This window comes from Eretmochelys imbricata, chromosome 25 (assembly GCF_965152235.1).
Source record: "Eretmochelys imbricata isolate rEreImb1 chromosome 25, rEreImb1.hap1, whole genome shotgun sequence".
NCBI classification, from domain to species: Eukaryota; Metazoa; Chordata; order Testudines; family Cheloniidae; genus Eretmochelys; species Eretmochelys imbricata.
This window is the reverse complement of record NC_135596.1, coordinates 6,639,462-6,666,008: the sequence shown is the minus strand read 5'-3', so window position 1 is coordinate 6,666,008 and position 26,547 is coordinate 6,639,462. Positions and strand designations below refer to the sequence as shown.

The 26,547-nt window shown below is 42.8% G+C and overlaps 1 protein-coding gene across 2 annotated transcripts in view; it reads left to right on the top strand.

Moving 5' to 3' along the window:
- BTBD2 (BTB domain containing 2) overlaps positions 1-26,547 on the top strand; it is a 41,923-nt gene that overhangs the window by 4,737 nt on the left and 10,639 nt on the right. Inside the window, exons 2-7 of one of the 2 annotated variants that reach the window (XM_077842244.1) lie at positions 5,905-6,024; positions 11,740-11,896; positions 18,344-18,449; positions 19,228-19,425; positions 22,698-22,890; positions 25,178-25,265. In XM_077842244.1, the coding sequence (XP_077698370.1) occupies positions 5,905-6,024; positions 11,740-11,896; positions 18,344-18,449; positions 19,228-19,425; positions 22,698-22,890; positions 25,178-25,265 (862 nt within the window). The remainder of the gene's footprint in view (positions 1-5,904; positions 6,025-11,739; positions 11,897-18,343; positions 18,450-19,227; positions 19,426-22,697; positions 22,891-25,177; positions 25,266-26,547) is intronic. The other variant, XM_077842245.1, reaches the window with a different exon arrangement.

Genomic DNA, 26,547 nt, shown 5'->3' with positions numbered 1-26,547 from the left:
ATTAGTAGTGAGAGATTAGGACACTAGGGACCTTTTGCCCCTTTTAAGAACAGCCACATATGAGTGTGAACACTTTCTTTGAAGTTAGAAATAGGAAAGACATCTGGATTATCCAGCTCATCTTCCTGCCAGTCCTAGTGGTTCATTTAGTTTGGCTCTAAAGGGACATCAATTTGAAATCTAATCACTCTAAAAAATGAGTTAAAAATAGTTTCAGGTGTTGCACCTTCATTTGAGTCTCTGACACTTTATGGTTTTGCAATCACACTTTCCCATTTTTAAAAATCTTTTTCCAGTTACTGTTTGAAAGACCCACATAAACAGGAGAAATTGACTGACTATACAGGGGAAACAGTGAAACTAACTACATACATTAGACAACAACTGTTTTTCATTTGTTGCTAGTAATCTTGAGTTTTACTTGTAACATTAGTGGTAAGCAATTTTCAGACTGACATGTAATGTTTAAATTGATGGTGTTTCTTTTTGAAGTTCCACCATTCTTCAGATTTACCGTAATAAAGTTCCATTCTTTGAGTCTTGTGCTTCCAGTGTGAGATCTGCTGGGACATCCCCTAGCTAAGAATTTGGAGGGCTCTCCACTATAAACTAACCAAAGTGATCTGTCCATTGAGTGAAATGCCAGCAGGAATTATGAAAAGTTTTAAAACTTCAAGTCCTTTCAGAATGGTCTCTGAAGGTTCCTTATCACTTGGGGCTGCATGTGCCATGACCTTGGAACCCTCTCAAGTGCAGCTATAAGCTCGTTATTTTCAATAACAAGTAAGGTATGAAACTTTAATGTGACTGTTCCATTAAGTTTTTTACTGCCACTTTAAATTAAATGAAAGCATTTTTTGTGTGTGATTCTGGTATCATGAATCAAGTCTCTTAAAAATTTGTTCTTGCGGTCCAAAATTATTCAACGAAATACATCCTTATATACATTATTCCTTTTAGTGTACTGCAGTTTGCTGCATTCCTAGCCCTTTGACGAAACCAGAATGCTAGGTAATAATTGGGGAAAACAACTCAGTATCTAAATTAGTCTTTCTCCTTCCATTAGAGGAAAGGGTTCTTCAATGGTACAGTGACCCCCTTCCCCGCCAGCTGACACAGCTAGCAGAATGTCATGAAAATTTGCCAGTCAAGGGACAATTTCACTTACCTTCCTAAAAAAAATTAAAGATTTTCCTGAATCAACTCCTGCTGGTGAGAGGGACATGAGACACGCTTTTGAGTTACACAGAGCTGTTCTTCAGGTCTGGGAAAGGTACTTAATGTCCAATCTCGCTTGTTTTCTGTAATATGAATGACCTAGTCATCAGCAGAACCCTATTTGAACATCGTGAAATTCACAAGCTGACATTGTGTTCTCCAAATGGCAGAGATAAGAACCAGATTGACCATATCATGATCAATGGGAAATGGCGACGCTCATTGACAGATGTGAAAGTGAGGAGGGGTGCAGATGTTGGCAGCAACCACCACCTTGTGACAGCTTCCATCAAGCTAAAACTGAGATGTGTGGGTCCACCAAACAAGGGACATAGACGTTATGATATTGACAAGCTAAAGTCCCTTTGAAATACAGAAAGCCTTCATTCTGCAGTTAAAGAACAGGTTTCAAGCACTTGCAGACCTTGATGAAGAGGAGGGGAATGCAGATGAGGAGATCAACAAGAAGTGGGACAAAGTAACAGCAATTTATAAACAGAGCAGTGAAGCCTGTCTAGGCTACAGGCAGAAGAGAAGGAAGGAGTGGATTACACCCAGCACATGGAACGCCATGGAAACCAGACGAGCCCGGAAGAAAAAAGTTTTAGACATAAAATCCTAGAAGCTAAAGGACAAATACCACGAGCAGTTCAGCAAGGCACACCTGGAGGTCAAACGCCTTGTGAGAATGGACAAACGGCATTATATTGATAATCTGGCAACACCAGAAGAGGATGCAGCTGCTTGTCGTGAACAAGGAACCTTCTACAAAATGACACGGCTTATCAGTGGTAACCGGCAGACACGAATGAACACTCTCATCAGGAACAAACAAGGACACCTACTAACAACCGAAAAAGAACAAGAAATGTGCTGGACAGAGCATTTCAAAGAATTGTTGAACAGGGAGCCACCTAAAAAGGAAGCAAACATCCAGCAGGCAGAAGAAGATCTTGATATCAACACAAACACCCCAACTAGGGAAGAGATCATTCAAGCCATCAGATCCTTAAAAATTGGAAAGCTCCTGGCAAGGATAACTTGAATGCAGAATTGTTCAAGGTAAATCCTACATTAGCAACCTCTGTCCTGGCCCCTCAATTTACATCAGTCTGGGAAAGGGAAAAAAGTGCCAGATGTGTGGACCAATGGGGTTATAGTGAAGATACCAAAGAAAGGAACTCTCAGAGATTGTAATTGGTGTGGAATCACACTTTTTTCTGTGCTAAGCAAAGTAAGGTCATAGTCCAGCGTATATCAGACGCAGCTGATAGCGTTCTCAGAAAAGAGCAAGCTTGTTTTTGGAAAGCGCATGGATGCACAGATCAGATCTTTTTTCTTTATGGAACATAATAGAACAGTGCTTAGAATGGCGACGGCAACTCTACATAAATTTCATAGACGATGAGAAGGCTTTTGATAGCATTCACAGGACCAGCCTATGGTACATTCTGTGAGCATATGGAATTCTTTTCCATATAATCATCATCAAAAGCTTCTATTTCAGCTTTACCTGTAGTGTTGATCATGGTGAGCTCAGTTTTGAAGTCAAAACAGGAGTACGTCAGGGGTGTGTCATGTCTGCAATCCTCTTCAACATTGCATTGACTGGTGGCGTACAACAAGACATGCCAACAGGCATTAAATGGGCACTCTTCTCATCCCTTGAAGACCTGGACTTTGCAGATGATGTCGCTCTCCTATCATACTCAACACCCTATAGAAGGAAAAACAACTGGACTCAATGCATTCAGCAAGCAAATTGAACCGGAAATCAACCACAATAAGACAGAGATCATGACCTTTAATATTGCCTCACCATCACCAGTATGGATAGAGGATTATGTTCTCACCAATGTAGAAACATTCACATACTTGGGCAGCACCATCAGCCAGGACGGTGGAACAAGCCAGGACATCCGGAACAAAATCAATAAAGCCTTCAAGAGCTTAAATACAGTCTGGAAATCATCAAAATACAACACCAAAACCAAACTCAAGATTTATCAGAGCAGCGTACTTTCTCATTCCTCAGCATTCTGCACTATAAAGTAGTGTTGAAAGTATGACATGTCCAAATTGTCTTAATTTCATAAACCTGCCTCAGAAAAATCCTCCGTATTATTTGGCCCAGATCAATCTCAAACCAAGATCTGTTGACACAGTGCAGCCAAGAGGATCTGAGCGCCATCATTGCCAGGAGGCGCTGGAGATGGATTGGCCATGTGATTTGAATGGAAACTGATTCCATCACCAGAGTAGCAATAAGATGGACACCTGAAGGCAAGCGAAAATGAGGCTGCCCGAAAACAACCTGGCGAAGAGTTGTGGAAGCCAAGCTGAAAAAACTGGGACACAGCTGGGGAACCATTGAAAGACTTGCCAGAAACAGACAGGAGTGGAGGAGCTTCATCGCTTCCCTAAACGCCACAGGCGTAATAGGATGATGATGATGACCTTTGCCATACCTGAAGAAGAGCTCTGTGTAGGTCGAAAGTTTGTGTCTCTCACCAACAGAAGTTGGTCCAATAGAAGATATTACCTCACCTACCTTGTCTCTATAACATGCTGGGACCGACATGGCTACAACAACTCTGCATGTAAGGATTTTACTAACTTATAAAGTACTCTGCATAAAAGAATTGTTTAATTTGCTGAAAGGAACATCTTCTTTATAAAAAGAGAAATCTTATCGAGGTTGCTGTACAGGGAAAGGGTGTCTTTAAATCTACCACATACACAGAATTCACACTCTTGTGTCTCATGCCTTCTGTCATACAGAGAAGCCCCATAGGTCTTGAGACTTTTGGACCTTTGATGCACCAGCTGGGTTGAGGGCTCTGTTGTACTGAGCATGCTTCAGCCTTAGAGGCTCCAGAACTTTCCAGCTCGTTCCTTTATGACAACAGTTGGGAAGTGGTTCCAGTCCTGTCACAGCTCCAGCTTTGCTGGTACAACAAATTCTTCTGTGGAAAGAAAACTTTGATGAAATACATGCACTTACTTTAGTGGTCCTCACTGTATTTGTGATGCAGAGGCTATTAGTTTGCAACCACTGAGGAAGAAATGGGTGAACTTGTGTCTAAATTTTTGAGTACATTTTTCAGAACTTAGTTTCGCTAATGCATATGGCAGGCACCATAACTTTCATATTTGCATGTTTCCTAATGGACCAAATACTCTAATTCTTAAATGTCTGTTTAGTTAGACGTGCCTGTCAACAGATGAAGTTGGCTTGTGTTTACGTGAGAAAATTGTAAAGAACAGTTTCTCTAGCATCTAAATCGTTTTGAGACAGCACTCCAAACCGATATCCTTCAGGATAGGGAATGTGGCTTTTTGTGTTAATTGCAGTGTAAACTTATGACAGTATGTAAATGGCTTTTGTGTACCCACCATTACCACTTTGTGCTTGCATTTAAAGGTTACCTATAATATAAAATCTTTATTGGAGTTGTGTGACCAGAAGTAGTAAACATCCCTACAGAAAATGAGTCTGGAGCACTACTTTTTGTTGTTTTTTTTTCCTTTGGAAAGAGTACTAGGAAAGCTTGTTCCTCCCAGGATGCAGCGCGAGCCAGTCAGTGCTCCCCGCTGCTGAATATTTTTGTGGGACGGTTGAGTACAAAACTGTAGGGAGATGAATACATTTCAGACAGCTTGGAGGAGGATCTCTGTCTGGTGTGGAAGGAATTTGCACATTTGCTTTTTAACTTTGCTTCAATCAAAAATAATTTTTAATGTCTCATTGCTAATGGGGAGATAGAAGGACGGAAAACAGTCTTGTTAAGTAAAAACAAGAGTCCTTGTGGCACCGTAGAGCCTAACACATTTATTTGGGCATAAGCTTTTGTGGGATGTACCCAAATAAATTTGTTAGTCTCTAAGGTGCCACAAGGACTCCTCGTTGCTTTTACAGATACAGACTAACCCAGCTACCCATCTGAGTCTTGTTAAGACTCCTTTTGGTTTTCTGGGTGTGATGTGCAGTATTTTAGAACAAAGCAATTAGTCAGGACTTTTAAGGTATGTCTACACTGCAATTAGACCCCTGTGCCTGGCCCGTGCCAACTGACTTGGGCTCAGGCTAAGGGTCTGTTCAATTGTGGAGCCTCAACTTCGGCACTTCAAGTTCAACAGCCACTTAACCCCAGCCCTGTGAGCCCAGTTAGCTGGCGTTGCCTGGTGGCGGGTTTTTAACGGCTGTTTAGATATACTCTTAGGTTCTGCTCCCAGCTCCCGTGGGGCACCTTGAGTTATTTACCCTCTTTTATACCTCCATTTCTCAGTCTGTAAAATGGGCCTAACACATAGGGTTATGAAACTGTAAAGTGCTTTGAGGTCCTCCAATGAAAGTTGGTACATAAATGCAAACAATTGCATTAGCACATGTATTGTCTGTTACAAAATGCATGAACTCTGGCTTTACAAGAGCCATTATGTTTTTTCATTGCATGCTGGGCTGAGGGGGAGGAACTTCCAAATAGTAGTTTGCAACTTTGTCTGGTGTTACTGGTAATATAGTAGTGATAAGGCCTAGAATAGAAGTGGATTGCTTCTGAGCACTTTACGTTAGTACTGTCAACAGTAACTGATGGGTAGGGGGAGCAGAAACTAAAATGGGATTTTTTTTTTCAAAAATAGCAAAATGTAGTTTAATGTAGGATTTTTATTTTTAAATGTTAGGTTTGTGTTGGCTGTGGGCAGTGCGGTCTTCGATGCAATGTTTAATGGTGGAATGGCCACAACTTCTACAGAGATTGAACTGCCGGATGTGGAGCCTGCTGCCTTCCTAGCTTTGCTAAAGTAAGCCTCTTTTATTGTACAGTGTAATTAATTTATAACTGGGCACAGGTTATTGTGAACAGGAATATTTCAAATACAAATAATCCATTGTACCTCTTGGTTAAAACGGAGATAGTCAAGTAGCTTATATCAAATTTTTATCTCAATTGTTATCTGATACAACATGGTCTTTAAATACTAATTTTTGTAAATCCTCGATTCCATATCTGATAAACCTTTTTAAAACAGCCATTGTTTATGTAAGACCTACACAAATGTCTTGCACTTCTGCTGGTTCTTCTGCACAGGTTAACTAAGGACATGTCTAAATAGTGTTTATACCTCTTTAACTGTATTGCTTTAGAAGCTGATCTAGCTGAAACAGCGTGGTCCCTGGTATGGGCACCGTTACACTAGGATTGTAGGAATAAGCTATACTGATAAACACCTTCATACCAGGTTTCAGAGTAACAGCCGTGTTAGTCTGTATTCGCAAAAAGAAAAGGAGTACTTGTGGCACCTTAGAGACTAACCAATTTATTTGAGCATGAGCTTTCGTGAGCTACAGCTCACTTCGTCGGATGCATACTGTGGAAACTGCAGCAGACTTTATATACACACAGAGAATATGAAACAATACCTCCTCCCACCCCACTGTCCTGCTGGTAATAGCTTATCTAAAGTGATCATCAAGTTGGGCCATTTCCAGCAAAACCTGGATTTGTGCTGGAAATGGCCCAACTTGATGATCACTTTAGATAAGCTATTACCAGCAGGAGAGTGGGGTGGGAGGAGGTATTGTTTCATGGTCTCTGTGTATATAATGTCTTCTGCGGTTTCCACAGTATGCATCTGATGAAGTGAGCTGTAGCTCACGAAAGCTCATGCTCAAATAAATTGGTTAGTCTCTAAGGTGCCACAAGTCCTCCTTTTCTTTTTACCTTCATACCAGTATAACAGTGCAGTTTCTCAGGCCTTGTCTACACTTCCTCTTTATAGCACTGCAACTTTCTTGCTCAGGGGTGTGAAAAAACACCCCCCGTGAGTGCTGCAAGGTTCAGGGCTGTAAACGGCCAGTGTAGGCAGTGCACCAACGCTGGGAGCTGTTCTCCCCTCGTGGGGGTGGGTTTTTTTACAGCACTGGGAGAGCTCTCTCCCGGCGTTGGTGCTGTGACGGCACGAGCCACGTTAAAGCCGCTACGGCAGCACCACCTTAACGTTACCAGTGAAGTCATACCCTCAGTGTTGGAAGATGTAACTATATCTGTCAAATCACACCCTTATCTGAAATAGTTAAATTGGTACTAAACTGTGTTTAGATCAGGCCTAATAAATCCTGTTCCTAGAGCTGGCTTGATATGGATGGTAGTGCTCTTCAAAAGAGGAGGAAAGCATATAGCACTCTTAGCATTGTATGGGTTACAATTGAAGCTCAGTCAGAAACTGGAGGAAAACCTGTTTCCAAATGAAAGGATTTAATGGCTGGGTTTCAGCTGGTCGAATTCTGTTGAAGTCAGTGAAAGCGTGATAGCTGATGCCAGCTGAGGATCTGGCTCCTGGCCTCTAGTATTGGATAACGGAAGTAAGACAAGAGAATTCAGCAGTTTAATGTTTTAAACTTGTTTCTGATTTGTATCGATTTAAATACATTTTCATAGCAGGGCTGCAGGGGGCTCTTTGCACAGCCGCAGGGCCAGTGCGAGTTTGCGTTTGCAAGGTGGGCTGTGGTCCTTGTAAGGCAGACAGAGACTCCCAGCCAGGACTGCGAGGAGGAGGAGGAAGAGTCCCCAGCTATGAGGGAGGACTCCCTACTGCTGGATACCTCTTGCCCCCTTCCCTGCCCTTCCCATGGGGGTACAGATGGCTCCCCGCATTTCTGGTACGGGGGAGGCTATTTTTAATGACTGCTGTTATATTTTTTTCATCCATTTCTGTGTCAGGTGAAACTGATGTTTACTGATTAACAATTTAAATCAAATTCTGCCAACCCTACCTATAACCTAAAGCCGAGTGTCATTTTTAAAGCTGCCAGAAAACTTGGAAGCTCCTGTGGCTTTCAGGTGCATACTCACAGCTCTCACTAAAGGCAGTGGGAGTGCTTTGTGCTTGTTAAAGGACCACATTTTGCCTGCAAAACTGACGTCTTGGAGCTTGTGTGAGTCCTGGTACCTAAGCAAAATGCTGTCAGATGTCCAAAGGAACAATTTTTCATACATGGGGTAAACATTAAGAACTGATCAAGTTTTTCATGCAATGGGCATACATTTTTTTTTGCTTCTCTTTTCAGAAAAAGTGCTTCTGCTATAGATAAGACATCAAAGAGAAAGCAGAGCCTTAAAGGCTAAAGTGTTTCCCTAGAATGAAGGGTTAGAAATTCTCAGGACCCCCCTTTCAACTGATGCATATGATTTAAGAGAAAGCACCTGGAAACACCCTCTCCCCCCCCCCCGAAAAAACCCCAAAACAAAAAACCCCAAAACAAACCAGTGCTTCCTGCTTGTGGAACTAAGACCCTTTGATTGGTTCAACTTCAGTTCATATCCAGCCGAACAAAGCTGGTGTTTCGTTTTAACATCTGATTTGTAAAAATAAAGCGAAACTCAAATAGCGATTTGAGTTTAAGAAAAGCTGAAATTTGAGGTTATTCAAGGATATCTTCTGAAAGCCTGAGATTTTAGTGTGGTTGCTGAAAGGCCAGTAAAGTGGTCTTTGAAGGGAAGATGATCTGAAATGATCATTTGCCCAATACTTGAGATCAGTCAAATAACAGAAAAGAAAACACTCTTTTTTTTCGCTATAGAAAAGAAAAATAAGGCTTGGATAATGTAATGACTCTTAACACTTTAATCATCCATACCTTATGACTATAAGTTCATGCTTTACTTGTGTGGTGCAACAGTCTAGATAACTTTAGACATTGACAGGGTTCTTGCCTCAATGGGCTGTCCGTTTAGAAGTACCCAGGAAAGATGGGAGGTATGTTCCCACAATGAGCAGGCTGAGTAATGAAGCTTAAGTGCTTTGATTAACAATTTTCTTGGAATTTAGCACTTGTCTTCATGCTAATTTTGATGTGGAAACAAGTGGTCTCCTGGATGTGGTTCAGAGCATGAGCTGATACCATGAGGTGAGGAAGAATTTTTCACCAATGTTCAGGATTGCACTTTCTGCTAGCCTTAAAGTTCAGTTGCAGGTCACTGCCAGGAGCTGGACTCCAAACTTGGCGGACCAATGATCTAATGTATGGTTGTCTCTGCATGGTAGTCCTCCTCTCTTGCTAATATTTTTGTTAACTCAGAATGGGCTCTTGTTTAGGTTTATGTAGCCTCAATCTGCTTTTTCATTTGGATATTGGCTATTTTAAATTTTTCTTGGCTCTTAGCAGTGTAGATACTTGAAGTCAGACTGACTCCTAAATTTTTCTCAAAGCCCATTATATATCCTGGGTGTTATTTCCTTGGCTTCATGTATTGTTTCTGGGCTTGGTACTAAAACAAAACAATTAACATAGCACAGTATTGTAGTACACATAATTGGTCAATTAATTTTTTAAAACTAGCTTGCAATAAAAGGATGCTAGCCTCGTAAAAATAGAAGATTGATGTGGGGGAGAGGGACAAAATACATAAACCAGTGGCTTGATGGTGTTAACAACAAATACTAATCTCTAGAGCACCTTACAGTAAATTCTCAATGTACTTTACAAACCGCCTCAACCTACTTTAAATTGCTGTCTGGGACCTGATTTCACACAGTAGTTTGAGTTATATTCTTAGAGGAGCCTAGCAAATAAAAGGTCAGCTTAGTGACATATTCTGAGTTTGAGTGAGGGTTTAGCTGCGGACATCTGCTCTCTGGCTTTCTTCAAGGTGGGAAGGCAGAAGGTGTCCCAAGTTCTGCTAATGGTGGGAGCTGGGAATAGAAATTAGACCTTTTATGGCTGCCATCAAGGATCTTTAGTAGCTTTTTTATAATTGGCCCTTTTAACTAGGCAGACTAAACTTTGGTGGCTGTCTCTTGTGGCTAGAGCTGCGTGCAGGGAGAAGTGTCTTCAGAAGTATTGGCATGAGCATCATATTGGCAATCCAATGGCAGCACAGCATACCGATATCACGAGTTGGGTTCTCTGCCTCTCAGGAAGCTGGGCTGTGGGCATAAGCAATGCCTTACCTTAGTCTACCACCTGCTGTGGTGATGGGCCTTTTTTCTGAGCCATATGCCCCCCACCCTGAGCAGAAGGAGACTGGACTGTAAGTTCCCCAAGGCATGGTCCATATCTGTGCGTTTGTACAGTGCCCGTAGAGGGGCTCTGATACCGAATGGGGCCTCCAAGTGGAACTATAATGTCAGTGGCACCGGGCTGCTAGGGGAAGTTTGGAAGACCTGGCAAGAGCACAGTGGAGAGGAGTACTCAAGCATTATAAATGAATTAACTGTAACGTCATGTGCTTGGTGCATATTTGCCACTAAAGACATTCGTGCCGTTGGAATAAATGCAAATAAATTCTGCATTAAACCACTGAAGTTTCAAAAAAATCAGACTGTTTTATTTACTACTCTTCTGTCTTAGGCCCAGTCCTGTGCTAAAGTATGCAGGTGGTCTCATTGACTGCAGCAGGACATAACCCTCAAGTGTCTTCAGGATTGGAACCTCTCTTCTGTGCTGTAAACTCCACTAGACTGGAGCCCTACCTCCCTTGAGCAACTTGCTTGGATCAAGAGTGTCCCTGTATGTCTAGGCAATGTGTTTGTGTCTGAGATGAGGGAGGGTCAGGTCAGACCTAAACCTTCATGAAGGCTGTTGGTTTTCCACCTTGTGAAGGAAAATTACTTTCTCACATCACTAACTCACTTCCCAGTGGAATGGGTTGCTTCCTTTGGCTAGGTTAACTTACCAAGAGAGTCTAAAGCTCAGTGTTCCCAGCCTTGGCTGCTATGAAGAGTGAGACCAAATCTGAGATTTGACCTGGGGGCTTCATTTACTACTAAGCCATCACTTGATTTTTTTCATTGTAATTAACTATTTTGCTTTCTATTTCAACTCAGTTAATTGAGTGATCTGACAATTGATATAATTTGCTAGCTCAGCAATAGTGAAGTGGAACATGAGTTTTCCTACTGAAGAACCATCACAGTAAGGGGGTGTGAGAGTGTGTGTGTAATGCGAAAAATAGGTGAAAGAAATATCACATTGCATTAGGTGTAAATCTTTGAATGTTTCTACCACAGGTTTTACCAATAAAATCATTCTTATCCTCTGAATTTGCCTTGAAACTGTGTACATAGCACCATCTTAACAATTAGTGACTAGTCACGGCATGGCTGAAGCTCTGTTCTCATTTAGTCTTTAATTGAACCGTCTGAAACACTTCAGCTAACTCGGCGTGGACAGGCCAAACCCAGGCCAGGCTAGAACAGTTTCTGATTATGCAGCAGGCCAGTGTTTTTTAAACCATTTAGCATGAGACGTGTTATAGTTTAAAATATCTCTCAAATGCTCCATACGTACACGACCTTTAATAGCAGAGTTGTGGTTATTCCAAACTGGAATGGTGGTTTATCATGGTGGCAGAGTGGGGAAGGGTAATAGCTGCTACTAAAAGTAAGAAATTGCACCAGCATGATGAGAACACATAATGGTCTTTGTGAACTAGAGTTCTCTGTCCTGACTCTTACTGCTGTCTTTCAACTAGCTAAAGCAGGCTTACGGAGCAGTACTTGTTTGCGTACTTCCAGATTTCTTTATTCGGACGAGGTTCAGATTGGCCCAGAGACTGTTATGACAACACTTTACACAGCTAAAAAATACGCTGTCCCTGCACTTGAAGCCCACTGCGTGGAGTTCCTAAAGAAAAACCTCAGAGCAGACAACGCATTCATGCTCTTAACACAGGTACGTTCTGAGGCTATTTGCATTTCAAGTCCTTTTAAACAGGTGCAACAGCTTTATATTATCTAGGCTGATGAGGATGTTTTGGACAAAGGAGGTGGCATGGCTTGCAATGGAATGGGTTACTGTGCTCTGGTGTATTGTTTTAGTCCAGAATTCTCTCATGACTAGCAGGAGTTCTCTTGTTAATGAAGAATGATGTAGTCCTTTAAATAGTAAAGCATAAATTGGAAGTGCTTATATCAATTGCTGTCACTATTCCAAGAAAGAACCTTTTTGGTATGCCAAGTGTCTTGTTAATGCCATGATGGTGAGAATGTAGTAAATTGCTCTGTAACAAGAGAGAACTTTACTGAGCTTCATCCGCCTGGAACAAGTATTATGGCCTGAAGAAGGGAAACTATACAGTATTCATGTGTTCAAATATAGGGCAACTCCAGGAATAAATATTCACTGTATGGAGCCTACTGGCAGCCATCTAGAAGGCCCCTTTTTTGAGGGACTTCTTTATAATACCAGGATTCCCCCACTTCTGAAGAATGCAGAAAGCCCTCAGCCCTTTTCTCCTTAGGGTAGGAGGTGGGAGGTGAGTAAGATGGGACAGTTATTTGTTGTTGCAAGTAACTGGATGGTGGCCTTTTCCTCAACAAGTGCCAGCTCGGATCTCCACTGCAGGTGATGTGCACAGATGTGGAACCTGTGGATGGGGTGTTGGTTGAGGCTGTGTGACCCTGCCGATGTCCTCTTTTGAGGCTGAGCTGAGGCCGCAGCTGTCATTCTTTTCCTTCTGACTGCTGTAGACAGAAAATCAGCCTTTACTGGGTCCTTCATTACGTCTGCTGATTTATTTTGGGGAAGTTAAGTCTTTCTGCATAGGAAGCTTTTTGTTGTGATAACTGAAAAAGTTAATATTTGTAAAATTCTATGCCAGTTTTTACCCCCATCAGGAATTTTGCTCTTGTTTAGGGATCCGAGACTTTCCTGGGCCACGAAAGGCCTTTCTAGTCATGGCTGAGGACAAATCCATGAGTTTCAAACCATAGTCCTCCTGTGATGGCACCCTGCGAGTTCTGGATAAACGCACTTCGCTTGTTCGGCTTCAGAGCAGGGCATGTCTGTCTGACTGTTCTGTGCAGGTCTCTTTCCGGTCACATACGCAGTGGGAATGCTGCCTTAGACTATCGCGATTCTAGAGGAATCAACATTAGTTTCCCTCTGCTGAGTTGGGAGCGGTTATCAAAGGGGATACATGCCTTAAGATAGTCTGGCACTGAGGGACTTGACCAGATTGTCCTGTGCAGGAGGCTTTGATGCCAGGAATTGTTAACTTGCTCTGTGATCCTGTTCCCTGAATCTAGCACTTAGTTGGGGGAGGTTTAGGTTGGATATTAGGAAAAACTTTTTCACTAGGAGGGTGGTGAAACACTGGAATGGGTTACCTAGGGAGGTGGTAAAATCTCCTTCCTTAGAAGTTTTTAAGGTCAGGCTTGACAAACCCTGGCTGAGATGATTTAGCTGGGGATTGGTCCTGCTTTGAGCAGGGGGTTGGACTAGATGACCTCCTGAGGTCCCTTCCAATCCTGATATTCTCTGATTCTATGACTCTATGAACTATTGCACTTAGGTCCACCTTAATAATAAGTCATGATACTGGTCCACTGAGTCTTTGCGGGGCTCTGCTTCCCAGCATTGCTCTTCAAAGCAACAGAAAAAGAAAGTCATCTTCACTCTGGTCATCTTGGTCACTGCATCAGTGTCTGGCCCTTCATTGGTTCCAGAATCTCTGGTGTTTGCTGTCTCTGGTGCCTCAACATCTGGAGCATCAGTGTGAGTTGCTCTGCCTGGACTGCTTCAAGTTTTGGTTGCCTCTAGGGCCAGATGCTCTGGTTCTGGGTTCTCTGGCACTTAATGCTTTGGCTTTTGGTGTCTTGGTAATGGGCACTTAGGTGAACGTCGTTGTCCCTGAGCTTGATTGCTGGGTAATTGCTGCTGCACTCCCTGTTCTGTTCTAGGTGCTGGTCATGAATAAGGGCTGTCTTTCTGCATGCCCTCCTAGGTTGGCTCTGTTTTCTTCTTTGAATCAGAGCTTCCTCTTATTACATTTTCCCCATACCACACTCAGGTCAGGTTGGTATTGGGACGTATGGACTGCTAGATTCTACCTCGCTGTCTGGGATATGGCCTGATGTGCACTCTGAGATGCTTTTCTCCTGGTCCCCTCAACTCAGGTTATGTTGTACCTGCATCTTGGCTCCTGTCTGATTCATGGATTCCTCTAGGGATGAAACAGTCATAGAAGTCCTAAGGATTAGCACCCTAGCCCTTTTGGCCATTTGGGCTAAGCTGCCTGAGGTCTCCAAGACCAGAAGTCGTTGCCCTGAGCTGGAAAGAGACTTTTTTGTTAGATATGTTTCCAGAGACTCCCAGCTTTGTCAGCAGCTGTCACCTCGTTTTCCATTTTTTCAGTGAATGGGAGAAGGAAGAAATTATAAACAGTCCTTCTCAGGAAGACCTCTCATGGTCATCTTCATGCAATGATTTTGTGTTGTCCACATCTGGCTCCGCACTGGATGACTGCAGAGATTGCCAGGGCAGGATAAAACTTTGTCCCACAGTAATTTCCTCATTTGGAGTCAGATGTCCCTCTGCAGTACAGGAGGAAGGGGTTCTTGTTGTATTAAAGTCTCAGAAGACAAAAGATATTGGATACCAAAGTGTCCATTGTCTCAGCAATACACTGGTTACTGAAGTTTCAGATGGACACACTGGCTTTCCATGTTCCTTTTTCCATTTCCACAAGATTGGTTCCTGGCTCTTGACTTAAAGCACCCTTCCTATCTTGTGATCTACCTAGGTGATCAGAAACATCTTCCATTTTGTGTGGGAGACAGTAATCACTAGTATCTGTACTTTCCATTCACTCTCCATGGCCCCCCAGCCTCTTAAAATGTCTCGCAGTACTGGCAACCTTTCTGAGAAAAACAGGCATATTTATGTTGAGCTGTATCTCAATGACTAGCTGATAAGAGATTCCTGGCTCCAAGGCCAGGTCCAGTCCTTGAGCCTGGGAATCCACCTCAAAAGTCCATTTTTACCGCAACACAAATAGTTTTGAAATGAGAGTTCCAGACTTTAGATTTGCAAAGGTATGTCTCCCACAAGACTGGTTGCAAATAATTTTCTGGTTCTGGAGCCCCGCTCATCCTCAGACAACTATGATTTGCATTTGTGACACTCCTGGTTAGATTCTGTTGGAGATCATTGCAGGGCTGGTTGAGATGACCGAGATCAACAGGGGCTTGACAACACTATCAGTGTAGCTGAACCATCTGTTGATGGCTTCATTGTTTGTGCTTCATAGTTGACCATAATGTGCTGGTCCAGATGTGCTTGCAAATGTCACTGAGCAGTGAAGAAATGCAGAGTGTGCTTCCAAACACTGAGACTCCTGTAGGTCTCTGATATGAAGCGACCTTGAACGTGTCAGAGTCTAAGATGGCCAGGACTTGTCCACATCATTGAAAGTGCTGGCACTCAGGCTTTCCAGTGTGCTTAGCTGGGTTGCTTCACCACTGAAGAATTTGCTCAGTCACCAAGGGTGCTAAGGGAGTTGGTGGATGTGATTGCAGAGCCATTGGCCATTAGCTTTGAAAACTCAGGGCAATCGGGGGAGGTCCCAGAAGACTGGAAAAAGGCTAATGTAGTGCCCATCTTTAAAAAAGGGGAGGAGGAGGATCCTGAGAACTACAGGCCAGTCAGCCTCACCTCAGTCCCTGGAAAAATCATGGAGCAGGTCCTCAAGGAATCAATTGTGAAGCACTTAGAGGAAAGGAAAGTGATCAGGAACAGTCAGCATGGATTCACCAAGGGCAAGTCAGGCCTGACTAATCTAATTGCCTTCTATGACGAGATAACTGGCTCTGTGGATGAAGGGAAAGCGGTGGACGTGTTGTTCCTTGACTTTAGCAAAGCTTTTGACACGGTCTCCCACAGTATTCTTGCCAGCAAGTTAAAGAAGTATGGGCTGGATGAATGGACTGATAAGGTGGATAGAATTCTTGCTAGATCATTGGGCTCAACGGGTAGTGATCAATGGCTCCATGTCCAGTTGGCAGCCGGTATCAAGTGGAGTGCCCCAAGGATCAGTCCTGGGGCCAGTTTTGTTCAATATCTTCATTAATGATCTGGAGGATGCTGAGGGTACAATCCACACCAAGGTTGCAGATGATGCTAAACTGGGAGGAGTGGTAGGTATGCTGGAGGGTAGGGATAGGATACAGAGGGACCTAGACAAATTAGAGGATTGGGCCAAAAGAAATCTGATGAGGGTCAACAAGGACAAGTGCAGAGTCCTGCACTTAGGACAGAAGAATCCCATGCACCGCTACAGACTAGGGACCGAATGGCTAGGCAGCAGTTCTGCAGAAAAGGACCTAGGGGTTACAGTGGATGAGAAGCTAGATATGAGTCAGCAGTGTGCCCTTGTTGCCAAGAAGGCTAATGGCATTTTGGGGCTGTATAAGTAGGGACATAGTCAGCAGATCGAGGGACGTGATTGTTCTCCTCTATTCGACATTGGTGAGGCCTCATCTGGAGTACTGTGTCCAGTTTTGGGCCCCACACTACAAGAAGGATGTGGATAAATTGGAGAGAGTCCAGCGAAGGGCAACAAAAATGATTAGGGGTCTAGAACACATGACTTATGAGGAGAGGCTGAGGGAGCTGGGATTGTTTAGTCTGCAGAAGAGAAGAATGAGGGGGGATTTGATAGCTGCTTTCAACTACCTGAAAGGGGGTTCCAAAGAGGATGGCTCTAGACTGTTCTCAATGGTAGCAGATGACAGAACGAGGAGTAATGGTCACAAGTTGCAGTGGGGGAGGTTTAGATTGGATATTAGGAAAAACTTTTTCACTATGAGGGTGGTGAAACACTGGAATGGGTTACCTAGGGAGGTGGTGGAATCTCCTTCCTTTGAGGTTTTTAAGGTCAGGCTTGAGAAAGCCCTGGCTGGGATGATTTAGTTGGGGATTGGTCCTGCTTTGAGCAGGGGGTTGGACTAGATGACCTCCTGAGGTCCCTTCCAACCCTGAGATTCTAGGATTCTGTTAAAGCAGGAAATTCTGCCATATTTCAGTTCTCTGATGCACTTGAGGTCTCATCATTTGAAGCTGGTGTTACTAAGTTCTGTCTCAGATAGCCTTGCACAAGTCAGAGGCAGGAGGCACCAAGAGAACCAGCAGCTCCGTGAGTGCAACCCTGTCTAAGCTCCTAAGTCAAAACATCTTTTTAGCCATTATTTGTATTACGGTAGTGAATGGAGCCCCCAGCACGTTGTGGCACTGTTGTGCTAGGTGCTGTTCGTGTTTAGTAAGATGATCCGTGCTCTGAAGAGCTTAATCTAAATAGAAAAGACAAAGCGTGGTGGATAGGAAGTATTCTTCAAGGTGACCTCTGCATATGCCCACGTGTTCTGAATGGCTCCAAGAACCCTGATGGTACTTATGCTAGGCATAGAGATGGTACCAGATGGATTCAGGATGTTGGTGCTACCCATGCTGGGCACAGAACAGCTCTGGTGCTGGGTCCTTGGAATTCAATCTTTTGGCACCACTTATGCTGCGCATACAGCCACTCTGAGTGTCTCCAAACTCTGAGGACTCTCGTGTGACCAGACTTAGTCCACTTACACCATTGTGAATTTCCTTACTGTAAGTAAATCGATCTATTTACACCTCTGCAAACCCTCATGTAGACAAAGTGCACTGGCACAAAGCAGAACTTTTATGAGTGCAGCTTGCTTCAGTATGTTACTGGTTTCACTTGCATCAGTGTGGGTTTCACTTTGCATCAATACGCTGTCTACATTTTGGCATTTTCACTTGATGTAATGGCATCGGTGTAGCTGTACAGTGCAAATTTCATTAATGTAGATTGGCCCAATTTACTCAGGCACTATCTTCCCCCTCTTCTGATGTAGCAATCTCAATTACACTTGCTCTCAGACAAAGGAAGCCCTTCTACAAAGGGCTTTCTTACATTTAGTTTGATTCATTTTTTTTAATGAAAGTTAAGGGTTTACCCCACTATCAGCTGACATGTCAAACCTGACTTGTCCCTGTCTCTGCTGCCTGCAAAGTTCTAGTTAACATAGTGCTAGTTAACAGGACTCTTCAAAGTCTCTTTCTAACTTGATGTAACTCTTGAGTGAAGATGTATTCAGCTAAATTGGAGCCAAGTTTTCTTCCAGTATGTGTATTGTTACTCTTCCTTAACTAGCTGTGAAAGGCTAAGTTATGTTGTCTGTGTCATGAATTCACTTGGTTTGCAAACTAGTGGCAAATCCAGTAATTGGAGAAAGATGCTTTAAAATAAAATATCCTTGATTGGCTGCAAATAAGGAACTGAGAACAACTTTTTCTTTGCATTAATGATGGATGCTTCGTTGTTAGGCAAGACTATTTGATGAACCCCAGCTGGCCAGCCTGTGCCTAGAGAACATAGACAAGAACACATCAGATGCCATCAATGCCGAGGGGTTCACAGACATTGATTTAGGTAAGCTTTGTTTCCTTTCTGCAGACTCTTGTTACAAGCTTGACTTTTGGATTACACAAGTTTCTTTACCTGGCAGTTTGTCCTTTTTGGTTTGGCCCTAGCTGTCTAGGGACGACTTCTCAAGGGACTGGAACTGACAGTCCCTGGGCATAAGCATATAGGGGCAGGGGATTCTCAGCAGAACTCTTAGAACTAGACACTGGCATTCACATCCCTTTGCTCTATAGGGCTGTGACACTTTGATCTCTAGGGCATAATACAAAGCCTATCCCTTTTGTTGCTGTTGGCTGGCGAAGGGTGGGTGTAACATACCCTCTGTGGGAGGAGTTGGCAGTGCTTTGACTTGAAATAAGATTCAGGTGTTAAATATTTATGTCCAGAGACATTGTAGTGTGCACGTTTCATAAATGGAACTTAAAAGTCAAAATATTCATTTTCTATTGCTAATGGGCTAAACTGTCAAATTAAGGCATGGATAATACAAACTTTTTGGCTCTTATCCTGTTTATGTTCAAGTTTGACTTGTAGGTAACCAGAAATTCCTTTTACTGTGCAGCAGTAAATGTATCCACTCTGTAGGCACTGCTTGCTGTTGCAGTGGCATGCCTACTTGTGGAATTACTCATCAGGTTGTGGGCATACAGCGCTCAGGAGCAGCCCTGCAGTTCTGAATTCCGACGCCTTTCCTCGCCTTGGGATTCTGCATTGGGAACTTTGGCCACTTAAAAATCAGGACATATGGGTCAGTGCCTAAAGTTGTTGCTGTCCTGCCTTACAGACACCCTGGTTGCGGTGCTGGAGCGGGATACCTTGGGGATTCGGGAGGTTCGTTTGTTTAATGCAGTGGTTCGCTGGTCGGAGGCAGAATGTCAGCGGCAGCAACTTCAGGTGATTCCAGAGAACAAGCGGAAAGTACTGGGCAAAGCGCTTTCTCTTATTCGCTTCCCATTGATGACTATTGAGGAGTTTGCAGCAGGTAACTGAATAAAGGCGCTTCTGGGAGACCTGGTCTCCACTTCCAAATCTTAGAGGATCAAGTATATTTTAAAAAAAGGACTTTCATAGAATATCCAAAACTGCTCAAAATACTTGTTAGATATTTGTTGTTGGACATCAAAAGCTACAGGTACATCACACAGTTTATCAGTAATTTAGTTTTAAACATCCCATGGAGCACCTAAGATCAGTAGCTCTCTAAAAGTTAAATCCTGTTGTTTCTGCATATTATCTGTGTTTTTACTACTGACTACATGAAAAAGGAAATAACATGATATCTGAATAGGAATATACTTTTCCTGTTCCCTTGAAAGAGTAGACTGCAAAAAATACTAACATTTAGTATTGAACTGTGGTGGTAATGGTGGTGTATCCTATTCCGAAAGGTGACTTACAAAGGGAGGAGGAATTGTAAGCCATTCAGGCTTTCATCATAAAGAAACACAAGAATCACTTTTCTGCTTCCCCTTAACCACAGAAGGGTCAGGAATATCTAGTGTTGTCATCCCTGTTTTGCTAATGGACTCTCCAGAGTAGACACCTGGAGTGGAAGCTTTCTCAGCCCTCAGTTGAAGGGAGAGAGGTGTTAGTTATTTCACAAATAACACTTTCCCTAAGCCTCCGTCACGAGTGCAAGTTAAAAAGATGTTCCCTTGGTTTAAACAATCTGACTAAAAATGTCTTCCTTTCTCACTTGCCCACTTGTCTCGTGTGATTTCTTATCTCAGAGGTTCTCCAGTCCTCCAGGGAGTAAAGTCAACTTGATGTTTCTTGGGGGGGAGAAAAAAAGAAAAGAAAAAAAAAAAAAAAAAACCAAGCAGAAGAGCCATTTAGAAACATCGAGAAGTCCCCATTCTACATTATAAAAAGCAGAAGGGGGCACGAACACAACTTTTTTTTTTTTTGGTAGGTCCGTTCTAAGGAGGGGGTGACTTCCATTCCTTGATGATGAATTTTGACCTCTGAAAAATAAAGTTGGTAATAACGACAGCCACAATAACCAAAAAAGTGTGTAATGTATATTTAAAGAGATGGGTATACTAAAAATCAGCAGTAATGGCCATGCTGCCTGTCACAGAAGTGACTTAGACGTTGTCTGACATGCTGACCCTTTTGTTGGTCAGAGATTCGGTCCATTCTCACTGAGTGGCTCAATCCTGTTGGTCTGCTGTACATATTTAATGGCTTTCCTCCACCTTGAAGTTGATATCCATGGTCACAATGTGCAGTTTGTTCCTTTATGTTTGAACCACTGCTTAGTTGGGTACAGGATTGTATTCCAGATCTGATGTAGCATCTGGTGTGACTAAAGAAAGCACGTTTCTTCTTGACAGGGTCAAAATTCTCATCAGTAAAAGCAACAGTTTCTGCCTGTTCTGTCTTTTCCGTCTGGAAGGTGCTGGATTTTTCTTCCCCTTCAGACTTTTATGGATGACAAGTTCAGTTATGTAGGAGGCTTGCATGGGTTTTCGGTGTGCCAGGGTGAGAAGTTTGACTCTAGGGAAAGCCAGGATCTCTGTTCTGTGTGGTCTGTTATGAGTGCTTGTTTGAGCTGTGGCCTGTCCAATATCAGGGAAATCACTATTGCTGTCTTGTTTTGAGATTACATATAGGAAATGTCCTTCCAGTGTCCGTTCCAGTCTTTAAAATATCCTAACAATTTATACTGTCCAGCCCCTCCTTCAGTAAGGATGAATAACTTGGATTTGCTGCACTTTTGTCCTCTAAACTAACATTGTCAGAGCAAGGCCTCTTGCGTCTGTGTCAACCACAGTGGAGGTGGGAAAATGGAACTGGTAGCCTATATGAGAGGATTTTGGAAGCTGTTGGTTTCAACTAAACCATCTTATAATTTAGTATAGAAAGTGGAGATCAACATAAATGCATCTTGGCTGGCTAGTGGGTCAGTCACACCCCATTCCCTTAGAGCAAGTAATTTGAAACATTCCAGAACCAGGAATTGCGGCAACTGGGTATGTTTAGACATGATCTGTTTGCAGTAATTTTTTGCTGATCAAGGTGTCTGTAAAGCCATTTAAATGGTAACCATACATATTTCTTTAAATTCTATTTCATCCTTGTCTCTTGCAGTCATGTGCCGTCTTACACCTGACTTTCAAGACTATTTAAAGGGGCACAGTTAATTTACAAGTCACTGAATGTAACCAATCATAGTTACAAACAACACTTAGGATGACTAACTGGAAAAGAGGTGGAGATTTTTTGTTTGTGCATTTGACAGCAACTTTGTGTGTAATCAACTTCATTGTTGGGTGTTCTCTCTCTCTCTCACTCACACACAGAAGTTTCTTTTAAACACAGTACCAGAAAAGCTACTCTGCAAGGAATTAGTCAGGACATGCTATTTAAAGGGTGCTTTGGCAGCAACTGGAACCATTCAATTAAACTTTTTGGAAATTGATTGAGTTCAGTGTCCCTTTAGAAGGCATACCTAAGATGACTGTAACAGAAAGATAAGAGGAATTGTTTGGGTTTATAGTTTATGTAGCACTTTCTGTAGACTGTTTAACTATAGTCAGTTTTCTTTGTCTGTATGAAAGATGCATACTGCAACAGGCAGAGAAATGTGGTGTTTTTTTTTTAAAGTGGGAACAAAATCCCCCAGAATGGCAGGGAGTTCACAGGTGTAGGTGGTATTACCTGAAACCATGTCCATCTCAACAGTTAAAGTGGGCTACCTTTCACATTGACAGCATATTTTTAATTTTGACATCTCTTCCTGCTGTACTTACCCCATTACATCATCCCATCTAGGGTCTTCACCGCAGTGGTAATAAACTAAATGAGTGTAGATCTTGTAACTGCCGCATAAAATATAAATACTGATCTCTCAAAGGGGTAGGGTTGGGAAATTAGCTGCATGCCCTTGATATTCTTAAATGTTTGTGGTAGAACTTGGGCCAATTGAATAAATAACAGCATGTTGGCTGAATGGAGGTGTGTATTTATAATACATGCCAGACCAGATGCTGATGTGTAGTGTCTCAACATGTTGATGTGCAGGTAGAAAGCGGCCTGGTATACACTGTGTTCTCAGTGAAGCTAGCTTCCTTTCCTGAGGGAATTTAAGCATGTGTGGCATTCCTGGTGTATATTATGTAGGAATCACCTACTCGTATTCTCAGCATAAATTTGCCTTCCATTGTAAAACTTGCAGCAATTTTTGCTTTTTTTTTTTTTTAATTTTTTTTTAAGTCCTGACAGCGTTGCTCTCTGTCTGCTCCTTTGCAGGGCCTGCCCAGTCAGGAATTCTGACTGACCGGGAAGTGGTTAGCCTGTTTCTCCACTTCACTGTCAATCCAAAACCCCGAGTGGAATTCATTGACAGGCCACGCTGCTGCCTGAGAGGGAAGGAGTGCAGCATCAACCGTTTCCAGCAGGTGGAGAGCCGCTGGGGGTACAGTGGGACTAGCGACAGGATCAGGTCAGTTCTGCTGCTCATCTCTTCCTGTTCTGTTGAGCTTTGAGTGGTCTTAGGCCTGGCCTACACTAAAATGTTCTACCAGGATGACTGCTGGTTAGCGTGTGGCCCTAGCATGCATGCAGATATGCTAGTGTTAAGGTGCCCTATACTGGTATAACTTAATTTGCTTCCCAAAATGGAATAAGCTATATGTGTATAAGCTCGTTTATACTTTGTATAATAATTATGCCCATGCTGGGTGGTGGGGAGAGTTTGCTGCTTTAATTACACCTGTGTAGCTTAAAACGGCTCTACTTTCTAGTGTAGACACACCTTAAATGCACCCAGTCATTCTTTTTGACAGAGTAAGTATCACAGACCCTTGTCTAATTGTTACCTGTAGCCTTATGCCAAATCATGGCTTGTCTTTGGGTGACTAGACAACATGTTGATTCACCAGTGCTCTGTTAAATCTGGGCCAGTTCCCTGCTACACTAAGATCATGCACCAGCTTTTTTACTAACATCAAGCTAGCTTCTGTAATCTAACTTGCTGTAGATTCATAGATGCCAGGGCCAGAAGAGGCCATTGTGATCATCTAGTCCGACCTCCTGCATAGCAGAGGTCCGAGAACTGCCCCAGAATGAGAGCATCTCTCTCAGAACCACATCCGGACTTGCTTTAAAAATTGTCTGAAGGAGAATCTATCCCAACCCTTGATAAATTGTTCCAATGGTTAATTTCTTACTGTTATAAATGTATATCTTATTATCAGTCTGAATTTGTCTAGCTTGAGCTTCCAACCATTGGATTGTTAGACCTTTCTCTGCTAGGCTGAAGAGTCCATTATTAAATACTTGTTCCCCCGTAGATACTGATGAACTATAATCAAGTCACTCCTTAACCTTCTCTTTGTTAACCTAAATAGATAGACTCAAGGCGCTCAATAGCTGTAAGGCAGGTTTTCTAATCCTTTAATCATTCTATAGATTCATGCAAGGTCATTTTAATGGGTACAGTGAAGTGAAGGCTGTCTCAATTAAAGGCTCCACTTACTGATTGCAGGCATTGTGGCCTAGTGATTAGAGCAAGGCACTGGGAGTCTAGGAGAGCTGGGCTATTCCCTTATTTGCTGCTGACTTGCAGTGACTATAGGAAGGTTGTTTAATTTGTCTGGTTTAGTTTCCCCATCATTAAAGTAGGGTAAAACCTTGTGTTGGAGAGGCTATTACAACAGGAAACTTTTAGAGCAAAGATCTAACATTGGGAAACCTCTTGACACCTCTCTGTCTTTGAGTTAAAGTTGTCTAACTTATTTTAAGTGAAACTGTTTGACAGTGTCAGCTTCGAGGTGCACGTTGAGCCAGGCTGCTGTGTAGTTTTGGTATGCGATATTTTACACTGCTGGCAGATCAACTTTGAATGTGCCCTGGATGTGCGTTGCTAACACGCGTTAACATTGCAGCTGTTGTCTGAGGGGGTGAGGAGGTGGTGTTGGAAATGGGGTATCCAATTTTGGTATCCAGGGAGGAGAGAAAAGCAATCTAGTGTTTTTGCAATGGGAAGGCAGATGTATTTCCTTTTCCTCCCTGTCTTGGGGGTATGGGGTGGGGGGGTGAAGGTAGTTTTGAATAAGGTGTGGTGTGGGAGTTGTCGGAGTTCTTATTCTCTACCCAGGCAATCTTGACAGCAGCTAGCTGTTCCGCTGCAAATACACCGAGCAATTATGCATAAGTATATTAACTTAATGATTCTGCTTCAGTGATCAGGTGTGAAATATTTAATGTTGACATTTAAAGTATTCTTACTTGGCTTCAAAGTGTTAATCTCATGGAGGTGAGTAGGAGCAGTTCATCTCTCTTGGCTTTATTTTCAACCTCTCCAGATTCCGGCAGACCACTGCATCAGCTTTGACTTGGTTCACATCTTGGAGGCTGACTTTGCACTCCTAAGGGCTAGAGAGTTCATTGTTTTTTAATGAAAGCTCATATGTGACAATGTACATAGCCACCTAATCCCGTTTTGTGTGGGGTCAATCTGAGTGTTAATGGTGCAGTATGAATTGCTTATGCTGTTACTATGGAAGCAGAATACAAAATTCTATTTTCCTTTAGTGCAAATCATTAACTATCAAGGATCTAAGACCTTATTGAAAAAGCACACTTAAAATACAGTACAGAATTCAGTAAGTCTTAGACCTGAAAACAAATTGTGAGCTAAGGTCACTATGCATCCTCCTTACTTTAGCAGACCAGTTTGCCATTTTTGTGCTGACTCTTCCCTGTTAACCTCTCTCTAAATCTTACAGGTTCTCAGTAAACAAAAGGATATTTGTAGTTGGGTTTGGACTGTATGGATCAATACATGGGCCGACAGACTACCAAGTAAATATACAGGTATTAAACATTCTCTCTTTACTGTACTAAACATGCCCTTTATTTGCTGCCATATAAACCTCGCCGGTGTAGCGCTCAGTGAAATATACACCAAACTTTTCAACTATACAGTTAACTCCTTTTTATAAAAAGGCGTCTTCATGTTTTATAGAAATACTGGTTAGCTGAGCAGAGTAAAGAGACACACGGGGCCTAGGAGGATTAGCTACTTTCATAAGCCTGTTTCTGTTCTGCTATAAATGGCATCCATCGCTGCGGTATCTCAGTGCTGCCATGTTGGGAGTTTAGTGCTCATAAGAATGTGTAATCTGACCGCATTGAGGCAATTCAGGTAAACGCTGGGGTTAGGGAAACACATGTTTACACAGGCGTCCTTTGAGTGATTGCGTGTGTCATTCCACTCCCAATGTGCAAGCGCCTTTGCATGCAGTTGTCAGGAAGTTTTTTCCTCTCAAGTAATACCTGTCGTGGCAACTTGTACGCTACTGCGTGGTGTATAAAGGGCCCACCCGCCCCGAGCCCTCTCAGTTCCTTCCTACTCACAGATACGAGTGTTAAAAAAAATATGTTTAGACTTTATGGAATACTTGTAGGATGCTGCCGGTATTAATCTTACTTATATTATAACTATACTATGGGATATAAATATTGAGTGTTTGCATTGCATTGCAATGGTCCTTGGAATTGCTCGGCTTGCCTTAGCAAGTGCTCTGTGTGTTCATTGTAAATTAATTGTAGACAGATTTCTAGATTCATAGCATTAGTACGTACCTAATGGTGTAGCGAGTGTAGGTGTTTCCTCAGTCCCCAGTTGGGTTTTTTCACGTTGTGTGGGACTGAGGGATGCCTCGGTCCCTGGGCTTTAAGCTCTGTTTCTCGTGGTAGGCTGAGGCCCGTGAGCAACCCACACTCAAGCTGCTGAAAGCGTTTCGGGGAAGCTTATATTCAGGGTTGTTGTCAGATCTACAAAGACTTTAAGCCTTGGATGAGGAAAGACGGAAGCTAGGCTAAAGTTTTGGCTCATGGAGGTGCTCCTTTGGCTCAGCAGTGGTCTCGGGCACTGTTGGGAGCAGCTCCCCCTTGGTCAGCAGAGGGATAATAGTCCTCCTCTGAATCAGAGATTTGCTCTTTTGTTTCCCAGTGTGAGCCAGTTTCACTACTCTCCACCAAGGCACTGCTAGGGAACCTTCAACGGGAGTGCCATCAAGTGTGTGGCCAGGGAGTTCCTGGCACCCACCTCTGTCCGGTGGCCTTTTTGAAACCCGTGGGGTTCCCCCCTGGT